The sequence below is a fragment of the Hibiscus syriacus genome, unplaced genomic scaffold, assembly GCF_006381635.1.
Source record: "Hibiscus syriacus cultivar Baekdansim isolate YM2019G1 unplaced genomic scaffold, ASM638163v2 tig00016725_pilon, whole genome shotgun sequence".
Lineage (NCBI taxonomy): Eukaryota > Viridiplantae > Streptophyta > Magnoliopsida > Malvales > Malvaceae > Hibiscus > Hibiscus syriacus.
Genome location: NW_024062391.1, coordinates 809,094 through 820,655, shown reverse-complemented (window position 1 = coordinate 820,655; position 11,562 = coordinate 809,094). Strand labels below are relative to the sequence as shown.

At 35.7% G+C, this 11,562-nt stretch overlaps 1 protein-coding gene and 1 pseudogene across 1 annotated transcript; one reads left to right on the top strand and one right to left on the bottom strand.

Annotated features, from left to right (window-relative positions):
• Positions 1-476: 476 nt before the first annotated feature.
• LOC120208628 lies at positions 477-2,878 on the top strand (annotated as a pseudogene).
• LOC120208611 (monothiol glutaredoxin-S6-like) lies at positions 2,616-3,415 on the bottom strand. The gene has a single exon (XM_039207840.1). It carries the CDS (start codon positions 3,358-3,360, stop codon positions 3,076-3,078), a length of 285 nt encoding a protein of 94 aa, XP_039063771.1. The 5' UTR covers positions 3,361-3,415; the 3' UTR covers positions 2,616-3,075.
• Positions 3,416-11,562: the final 8,147 nt, after the last annotated feature.

Genomic DNA, 11,562 nt, shown 5'->3' with positions numbered 1-11,562 from the left:
AGCACCACTTGATTATCCATCGGGACGGTCGGGGTCGAATGCGATGGACTAGCCCCTTTTTCGAGCTGCAATCTCGACCTTATATGTGGTTCCATTTCGATCAACGATGACAAAAACATGTACGAGAAAGTCGTACAACAAAGTTAATTGGAGCCTGACTAACCTTCTTGATTCTTATTGATCAACGGCAACAAAAACAAAAACAGCAGTTCAAGTCTCTGGTTCAGATTTTAGTGCCTTACTCTTGGTGTTGAGCAAACACCACTCATGTTATAAATTATTGAGTTGTCAGTTTTCCAACACGGGCCCTCCACTGTCGAACCAGGGTATCAGGACAAACTTTGTCCATATCTTAAACATGTTCTCAATGGAAACATAACATGAAACTTAACAGTTGACCGAACTGGTTGAGGAGAATTAATGGTTTCAAGCATGGAAATGTAGTTCTATGGGAAAACAAGAAATATGATATCTAATTTAAGGCATTCATCTGTGTTTTTCTTTTAATTTTCCTATTTTCTTTTAGTGTTTATGCAGCATCATTTAACTTAGTTATCTATATTTGCTGGCCAATTTCTGATGTTTCCAGTGATCTGAAGATTGAGATTGTAGCATCAAGCTTTGCACTTCACAAGGTAACATATGTATATAAAATCTATGCTTCCCTCCAATGGTAGCAATGAAGGGATCCTGTTTTGAGACCGTTCGAAAATATGAATGTTTAACTATCTATACTTAAGATATTGCTGCAACATATAGGTGCAATACCAAAAACAGAACTATGAACACCATCTGTGCTTTTGCTTTCAGTTTCCTCTAGTTTCTTGGAGTGGAAGGATCAGGAAGCTTGTGGTTGACACGAAGGATGCGAAGGTTTCGCGCATAAATCTCTCTTCTGTTCCTGGTGGACCGGAGGCATTTGAACTAGTGGCAAAGTTCTGCTATGGGATAGATGTTGAGATTACATTATCGAACGTTGCAGTGTTAAGATGTGTATCACATTACCTGGAAATGGGAGAAGAGTTTGCTGAGAAGAACCTTGAAGCTCGTACTGAGGCTTACTTAAAGGATGTTGTGCTCCCGAACATATCGAGCACCATAGCTGTTCTTCACCATTGTGAAAACCTCTTGCATATATCAGAAGAGATCAAGCATCTTAACCGGCTTATAAACGCGATCGCGAATAATCATGCAAAGAACAGCTCACTTCTGGCTTATGGAAACTTGATCACAACTTTCCATCAAAAGCTATGCCAAACAAGGAAATGGAAACGCCATCCGACTGGTGGGGAGTGTCTCTGGCGATCCTTAATCTCGAATTTTTCCAGCAAGTTCTGTTGGCCTTAAAGTCGAAAGGTCTAAGACAGGATATGATCTGCAAAATTCTGAAAAATTATACTCATAATTCTCTTCAAAGCCTTGTTGTCAGGGACCATCATTTGGTAAAAGGAAGCCTATTGGAATTGGAGTTGCAAAAGAAACAAAGGATACTTGTTGAAGCCATAGTTAGCTTACTGCCTACTCAATCGAGGAAGAGTCCGATCCCCATGGCATTTCTCTCGAGTTTATTGAAATCCTCAATAGCATCGTCGGTATCCACTTCTTGCAGACTGGATTTAGAGAGGCAGATCGGTCTACAACTGGACCAGGCAATTCTTGAAGATATACTACTACCAGCCAATTCACATGGAAACAATCATGCAGCCATGTATGATAGAGTCAGCCCTGAGAATTTTCTCCATCTTTTTGAATTTGGGAGATGAAGATGATGATGAAGATAATCCTTTGAGAGATGAAAGTGAAATGGCATACGATTTCGATGACCAGGGATCTCCCAAAAAAGTTCAATCCTTAAAGTTTCCAAGTTCCTGGACTCCTACCTTGCTGAAGTTGCACTAGATACAAACTTGTCGCCGTCGAAATTCATAGCATTAGCAGAACTACTTCCGGACCATGCTCGCATCGTTAGCGATGGACTATATAGAGCTGTTGATATCTTCCTCAAAGTAAGGATCTCACACGAAAGCCTCAAGTAGTTGCATAGCTAACGATTACGAACATAAAGATCATTTTCTGATTCTTTTTACAGGTTCACCATAACATAAAGGATTCCGAAGGTTTCCAACTGTGCAAAACGATAGACTGCCAAAAACTATCACAAGAAGCATGTAGCCACGCAGCGCAGAATGAAAGGTTACCGGTGCAAATGTCTGTTCAAGTGTTATATTTCGAGCAAATCAGGCTTCGGAACGCAATGAGTGGAGGCCCCAATCAGTTCTTTTTCGGTGCAATCATTGGTCAGTTCCCTCAACGATCAGGCAGCGGTGCAGGTAGTGGAGCCATCTCTCCCAGAGACAACTACGCATCAGTAAGAAGAGAGAACCGGGAGCTGAAACTCGAAGTTGCATGGATGAGAATGAGGCTAACCGACTTAGAAAAAGATCACATGTCCATGAAACAAGAGTTGGTCAGGTCCCATGCTGCTAACAAGTTATTCAAATCATTCACCAAAAATTTAAGCAAGCTCAACTCCTTATTCAGGATCAAAAACCTTAAGCCCTTAGGGGGTAAAGCAAATTCGGAATCTAGATTCTTTTTTCAAAGGCGTCGACGTCACTCGGTATTATGACAATTGTAGAAGTTGTGCCTAACCGAAAGGTGAATATAAATTATGTGTAGTGAGAAATTTGTGGTCTAATGACAATTGAGATAGTATCATTTTCCCTTTTTTTTTTTTTCATTTTCGTTGAGTGTTGGATTATAGGGTTGCTTGAATAATATAGTGGCATTTGTGACTGAGAATGTCTGTATGAATGAAGAAAATGACAGACAACCAAGTAGCATAGACAAAGAAAAGGACATCACATGTGCAAATTAAAATTCAAGCTTGTCTGAAATTTAGAACAAGGACAACAGTAAGACCCTGTCCAGTGCCAAAAACAGTATACAAGGGTTCTCTTTTGGCAAAAATGCCTAAGGCGACAATATCATTAACCCGAGTTTGTTTAGCACTATTGTATTGGACTTCAGAGTATAGAATTAGTTACTTGTTTCAAATCCATATTGCTCCGGCCCTTATGAGCAATGGGGAAGCTGGTTCTTGACTTGGAGGGTCATCACTTGATTAGGACCTCCAATGAGCTGCTGCGCTATGAACACAACCGGGACACAGGGCTTGCACCCCATCTTATGCAGTTTGCTTTCGACTTGTTGGCCATTCTGGATCTGGTCGAGCTCGTATACGGTGGGGTTTTCCCTGAACCCACTTATGAGAGTCTTGATGGTATGGCTCATGCAACAACTGCTCTGGCTAAAGATCACCACTTGCCTGTCTGCAACCATCTTTGTAACCATTTCCATTGATATGCAGATAGAGACGAGTATACTTGAAACTGTTATGTGAACTTAAAAGGTTAAACTGCTTAGAACTGATGAAGAAACTAACTACCCTGCTGCCCTATTTATACTGTCCATGGACTGATGTTGAGATTCTTGAGGAGGAATGGATAAAATAATCTAAAGGATCATAGTTCCCGTATTACCCTTGATGATTAAATGATAAAGATATCAATGTATCCCATTCATGTTTAGACTATTAACAAGTTGCATAAGAATATGATTATACACACGTGACAAAGTACGCCACAATTGGGAAAATGAAAAGGATTGTGGATGCTGAGATTCGAATTAATGACATGCCGGACGATACCTTTAATGACGACTGTACGAACTGCTCTTGTTGCAGCATCTTGCTGAAGTGGAAAAAGGAGTTGGGTTTATCCAATTGAATAACTTCATTTCAAGAAAAGAAAAAATGGAGAGACAAAACGATGCTTATGATAAAGGTACATTGCCCTTAACAGCATTGAAGGATCACAAGAACAAACATAAATGACCGTACAAGAAGGAAGAAGAAGATGCCTTGAGGGCCCTCCTCAAACCTTTTCATTACAATATGGAACAAAAATGAAATGAACCTGAGATATTCTTTCGCATGGAACACCGTTGTTAGTGCACTAAACTATTTGGAAACGCCTACTAACAACAACGCAGAATCTAACTTGGTGAGCAAGAAACAACAATATTAAAATCCAAAGCATGTGAAGATAACGGGTTCTTCCTTTAGCTGTTTTTAAAATATATCAACAGTTGGATGCAGATTTAGAAGTTTCCTTTGACTTCAAGCAACTATGCATTTCAAGAAATGGGGTATATTATCATCATCATCATCTCTGCACATATATTAAGAACATATTCCCATTCTCACTTTATCCTGAAGCTTCCAATCCACTGATTTGAATCACAGCTAAGATTGGTGCATTTGCTTCTCTTGTTTGTCGATGATATCATTGAGAACGGCTCCGCATAGAGCGAAAGGCCGGGGTCACTTGATCGAAACCTGAATGTTCTTCACCAGAAAACATATATAGCTGCATGGATTCAATATATGGTAATATTTATCAAAGAATATGTGAAGATTTGTTTTTCCTGATTTTAAGCACACTAGGCCATGTAGTGAGAATTTGGGAATGTCAACAATGGAGGCTTCATCTGTTCATATAGCACCAAGTTACTTGAGGAAAAAGGAGGATTCGAAGTGGATTAAGGTTGTTGAATCAGTTCTTGTTCGAACTAATTGTTTTCATTTATCCATCTAAAGTCAAAACCTGCTATAATATCCAGATAAACAATATATATTTTTATTGCATTGTTTTATGTAGAAGCCAAGCAAATCAGAACAAAATCAGATGATTTTTAGAGAACCTTTGTTCTGAATAGACGATGTAAAGTAGTCATCTTTATACTGTTGTTGATGAAACAATGTTATCCCGCAAAATCTAACCTTGTCCACACAGCAGGTCATTTTGGCGGGTCGGTTACCTTTTGTTCGGGTCAATTTGAGTTTTAAAACTTTCATATTATTTAAGATTGGCTTAAAATAAATATAAAAGTAAATGCTAAACAATATTATTTTTTTTATTTAGGTGTATTGTAGAAATATGGTTCTCGATAAATGAGATTTTTTTATTTCTTAACTTGAATGAATTAGATACAACAAGGTTATTTTTATACAAGTATTGATTAAGAGTCCTAGATAAGTTAGAGGTTATTTCTAGAGTTAGTGTTAAAGTAGAACACTCATAAGTACATCTAAACGTAATATACTCACACTCCCCCTCAAGCTGGGAGTAGATGTTATAGAGACTCAACTTAGATGTAATCTCGTCGAAATTGATCCTTGGAAGCGCCTTATTCATGAATTCAACTAGTTGGCCTTTTGAAGAGACATAGTTTAGTTTTACTGTTCCGCCATTCACCTTCTCAGTAATGAAGTGTCTGTCGATCTCCACATGTTTGGTTCTTTCGTGACTGGATTTTTAGCAATACTTATATTTAACTTACTGTCACTCTGAAGCTCAAAGTAGGTTATGTCGCAAACCTCTAGCTCAGTCAAGAGTCTTTGTAACCAAATGCCTTCACAGATTCCAAGTGCCATCGCCCGATATTCTGCTTCAACACTACTCTTGGACACTACATCTTATTTCTTGCTTCTCCAAATCACCAAAATTCCCTACACAAACGAACAATAATTCGTAGTTGATCTCCTATTTGTTAATTCTCCAGCCCAATTTGAATTTGAGAAAATCTTGATTGTTCTATCTTCGTGTTTTCTGAAAATTAACCCATGTTCTGGTATCATCTTCAAATACCTCAAAATTTGATATAATGTCTCCAAATGTTATTTTCTAGGATCATTCACGTATTGGCTAATAATACTAATCGAAAAAGCTATGTCCGATTTAGTAAGTGATAGATAGATGAGATTAGCTACTAACCTTTGGTATTGGTCCTTATTTATTGAACTTCCATATTTCTTTAACTTCAAATTTGCTTCCAAGAGAATTTCGAAGGCTTGCAACCAATAAACCCAATTTCAGATAGTAGGTCTAGAATGTACTTTCTTTGGTTTATGACAATTCCTTCTTTCTATCTTGCTATTCCATTCCCAAGAAATATCTCATGGTCCCTAAGTCCTTGGTTTCAAATTTTCTTTCTGGTAACACATTTGATTTCTCAATTTCTCCTAATTTATCACATGTGATGATGATGTCATCAACATACACGATTAATATTGCTTTTTTCTTGTTTGGAACAGTCTTTACAAACAGAGTTTGATCAGATTGACATTTCTTGTAGTTGTCTTGTAAAACTACCTTCTTGAATCTATCAAACCAAGCCCGATGAGACTGTTTGATCCCATATAATGACTTCAAAAACTTGTATACTTGCTGATTTCCAGATTGCATCTGTACCCTAGTGGAATTTGCATATAAACCTCATCTTAATGATTGCCATTGAGAAATGCATTCTTGACTTCAAGTCGATGAAGTACCCAATCCTTATTTGCTGATAAGGATATTAGTATTTTTATCGTTTGAGTTTCACAACCGGAGCAAAGGTTTCTTGATAGTTTACTCCATAAGTCTTAGTGAACCCGTTTGCCACAAGTCTGGACTTTTACCGCTCAATATTGTCATAGGCCTTGTATTTGAATGTAAAGACGCATTGGCAGTCAATTGGTTTCTTGTTTTTTGGAAGATCAATTATAACCTAGGGTTTATTATTTTCAAGAGCCAAGAGTTCTTCTTCTATTGCCTTCTACCATTCAGAACTTTTTAAAGCTTCTTCTATAGTCTCTAGAATATGGATGCTGTCAATCTAAACTGTAAATGTCTTAAAACTATGAATTAGTTTATCATAAGCAACACATTTACTAATATGATAAGTTGTATACAGTCTTACTCCCTTTCTTTAAGTAATCGATAACCCACTAGTCTCAACCAAAATATTCAAGTTACTCTGATCACCTTCTCCACATCCCAAGGAATTTAAGCCTAGTTTTGGCTCTTGACAATGCATCAGAGGTGTGGGGGACCGATGAGCTATGTTTAGGTCGTCTTTTGTAGGTAAAAAGATTGATTTGGGAAATAAATGGAGACATAGATAGATTTGGTGTTTAGGTCGAATCCATTAGATTAAGGGTTTGGTATTGGTTTTCTGTATCAATTATGGTGGTATTCGGTGGTGTTTGAGTGGTTGTTTCAAGCGATGGCTGAGTTTCGATAGGTTCAGTAGGAGAGAGGTTGATGGGTAGTTTAGTATGGATTGAAAAAAATTGATATTCATATTCACTCTCCCCCTGCATTTCAGATATAAAGAAGAAAGTTAATGTTCAAGGAAGGTAACATCCATCGAAGTAAATAGTTTATTGGTAGAAGGAGAGTACCACTAATAACCCTTTTAAAGAGAGGAGTACCCAACAATGACACATAAAAGGCTCGGGGCGTAACACCCCATGCCCGGCCATGTAAGGTGACATGGATACCTGAGCATACATTAGGTTCCGAACTTGTCGAACAAAACAAATCTTTAAAAAAAATGCAAGCTAAGCGAAAGCAATTTAAAATTTAAAATATACAAGATGCAATTAATGGCAACGATAAACAATTAATAAACTAACGTCATTTAATCATTGAACAATTCAAGAAAAATGCTACCAGTTCATTAGGGGTAAACTAGTCATTTCATAGTTAAAATACACAAGGTTAAATGATCTAATTAGAATCATTATTATTCATTTACTATCTTTATTTAATGACAAGCAAAGTTTCATATTGATCGGACATGAATCGAGAGTCTAATTGAACATACAAACTTAGTGACCAAAATGTAAATTAATCAAAAGTCTTACATGAACAATAGTCATGCAATCGACTCTCTTATCATATGATTTAATATATTAGAGTGTGACATAACAAATTTCATCAATTTCCAAATTAGTCTCTAACATTAATTAACAAATTCAATTCAGGACCATTTTAAACATACATAAACATCTTAGGGCCAAACTAAGACTTATGAACTCTTATAACTTTTAATAAATTGAATTTTCCCATTTTTCCTTGAACACATAGCGGAGGGAGCAATCCATTTTCAAAAGGGATCGATCCTTTTTGGAAGAGATCAAACATTTTTCATGGGGATCATATGTAATACAATAGGTTTTGGATCAATCCATTGGGACAAGGGATTGATCCATTTTCTAGGAAATTGTAGAATTTCATATGATCATGCAAAAGTGAGTTGGTAAACTTCCACTTAATCATTCATAGGGTCCAAATACATGCATGTACATGCTCAGACCACTTCATACACATCATAATACACTTTTAGCTTGCTTTACAACATCAGTCAACACAATGTAATGAAATCTAACATTAAAAGTCAAATTTTACATAAGTAACTTACTTTTTCATAATTCAACTAACCAAATGACACAAAGACTCTCGTTTCATGCTTCCTAAGTTACTAACATATTATGTACACTCAACTTAACTTGTCTAGGCCATTCAAACACTTATTTAAGTTCATAATAACATTTTGCATATCCTACCTACATGAAATCAATAACTAACACATACTCAAAACATCATCAGCATAATATACTACCAAGTAATTCAAGAGATCAAATCTTCATCACAATATTACGAACTTGACAACACCAAAACTTAACAAAAATCCTAATATATCATTCCCACATTGCCTCTAACCAACACATAGTTCATATAGTTTTATAAAAGCCAAGTCTTATTTGATATCAGACAACACTTTCACACCAACGAAACAACCTCTACTTCTCCGAAAAAATGTATTCAACAGAGTGTGAGCTTAAAGCTAATCGAATGTCTATACCTTCTATCATAATGCACATAGTAAAAATTAATGAAAGTGACACAAACGTTGTAAAATCCTTCTCCAAGCATATCAAAATCTTACTTAATAAAAATGCACAATGTTTCAACACACATAACTTGACATCTTACTCAACTTCCAGATTATAACATGCTTGGTAATTTCATGATTAACAATGCGACACATTCTCACATGCACCATTACCTTTGTCAGAAGTCCAAACACACAACATTCATAATAATCTCATTCAAGACCATTGACATTTGTTCAAAACACAACTTATCTATGGATAAACGGAATCCATACCACTCCTTTTATTTTGAACTCACATAGGTCCCAACTTTCATATTTCGGAGCAAAGTTCAACGTACTAACCTAACCTCATATAACTTCTCGGTGCAAAGCTCAACGCACCAACCTTACCTCGTATCCCTTACACATATACTTATTAAAACATAGAGTACTCTTTTCTAGGCATGCCTTTCCTATCCAGGGTCTCATCAAGAACAATTTCCAATTAAGTCAAGTTTACCATAAATAGTTTCCAATTGGTGCATAACATATACATATACTTATTCATTTCAAAAACATAGTTTTGAAACTAAGGTGGTTGTCATGATCAACCAAATAGAATAGTAAACTGTCTCCACTCATTCTTGGACTGCAAACTGTCTCTACTCATCCATAACTAAATTCATAATATCTTGTAAACATAACTTATAAAATCATGTACACATCTGATGCAGGGGGATCTGAGACAGATGATGCTGAGCTGTCAGATTGCACGTTGATGGCGCTGAGATACCATGAGTTGGCAGATCAGCGCAAAGGCGGGAATTGATTGTGACATGTTCCTTATTGGGGTCGTTTTGAGTATGTTTCAGTCTTTTGGCCATAACTTTGGCTACAGGTGTCAGAATCGCGCATAAGACCCCAATCCGGAAAGCTCTTTTCGACGCGCACGCTCTCCACATTGAGCTACGCTCCATGTGGCCTTTTTTTCAACCTCAAATTCTGCCGTTTTCCCCTCCGAATCACTAGATTTAGTTATTTTTTACTATTTATGGTAATATTTCGATTGTTAATTAGGAAGTCAATTTAAATCCGATTTAGACCGGATTTTTGGGAGATTGCTTATTTTATTTCGAATTTCAATTTAGAGTGATTTTCGGGATTTTGCTATTTTTGGCAAAATTCGAATAAATACGATTTTTGCTATTTTTGGCAAAATTCGAATAAAGACGATTTTTTTAGCTATAACAGTCCGGCTTGTGGACTGCTTTTGACAGTTATTGATTTTATAATATTTTATTAAACCCTAGAGACTTTTTTTCTCTGGTTTTTGGGCGAATTTTCTCTTGTGAATCGTCTGTCGGAGCTAGCCTACAGGATAATCACTATTCTGTCTGGCGTCAACATCACAAGGTAACATCATGATAATGAATAATCATGCTTAATCATCATCATCGTAAAATGTTTACATTAAAGAAATCAATACCAAAACATGACATTAACTCACTCTTAGTTTCACTAAGATACTTACCATTCTAGCCTTCAATTAACATTACCAATTTTCATTATAAAAGAACAGATAGCCAATTATCTCTACTGCTTTTACCACTCGAAATTGATCTGAACTTACGCCAGACGAACACCAAACAATAGTACACCAATTTTATTCCATCATAAACCTAAATATCATATTAGAAACCAAAAAATAATATCACCAAAGCGCCTGAACCAGAGCAGAAAAATCTGATACAAAAACATAGCAAAAGCGTCTATACAACCGAAAATCTTACCGTTATTGAACCCGAAACTTTCCACAACTATAACACAACATCCTTCCACCTAAAAATGGTCAAAAGCAACCTAAATAACCTTCTAAATATAGCCAATTATCTTTTGAATTTATTTTGAAAATCCTTTTTAATCATACAAAAACCAATATCTCATTGAAAACTATTATTCATCAGTATAGAAAGATCTCTTTTAATCAGCGAAGCATAAAGGAACCAAGAAAATGAAGTTGACCTTGCTGGAAATTGATTGAACAATAAGAAGAATCATCAAATGAAGAAAAAAAGGACACTTTTCTATGTGAATCATCAAAGGAAGAAAACAAGGGAACTTTTCTATGTAGTCCACGGATAAGAGGAAGAAATGGAGGTTTGAAAATCAAGTTTGGGAATGTATTTAATCAAGAATAAAATCAACAAAAAGGTTTGAGAGAAAATAATTGAAGATTTTAGCCATTGAAGAAACAAGAGGAAAATGAATGTGTTTTTGGTTGAATATCAAAACATTAGGGGAAAATTATATTTAATTTGGATAAAAGGAAAATTAGATTAACATCATTTAAAGTAAATTAAAAAATATAAATAAAGAGTTTAAAATAAAAAAGAGTATAAATGTTAAGTTTATACAAAAACAAGAAAATAAATGGATGATATAAACTCTTGGTAAAATCGCTTCATAGACTTTGATAATAGATTCTATTCCATTTTGCCCACTAAAATCAAACTTTTAAAATCATTCAATTAACCCGAATTAAAATTAATAATAATATTCTAAAATAATTTTCACTTTAAAAATTTTCAAAATTATGACATTTTCAGAAATCTCGAAAATGTATTGAGTCACCGACCCGAACTACTAACTTGAATTTTAGAATGTTACACGGGGATCAAGCTTAGACTTAGTGTGGGTATGATCATGAACAAAAATAGTAAAACCAAAGACACGAAGAGGAACAAAAATAGTGAATGGTGTAAAATGAGAGAAAAATTGAGAAAGAATATCCCGAGA

Excerpts from the sequence above, each read along its gene's own strand:
- LOC120208611 (XM_039207840.1), bottom strand. The coding sequence starts at position 3,360 with ATGGAAATGGTTACAAAGATGGTTGCAGACAGGCAAGTGGTGATCTTT.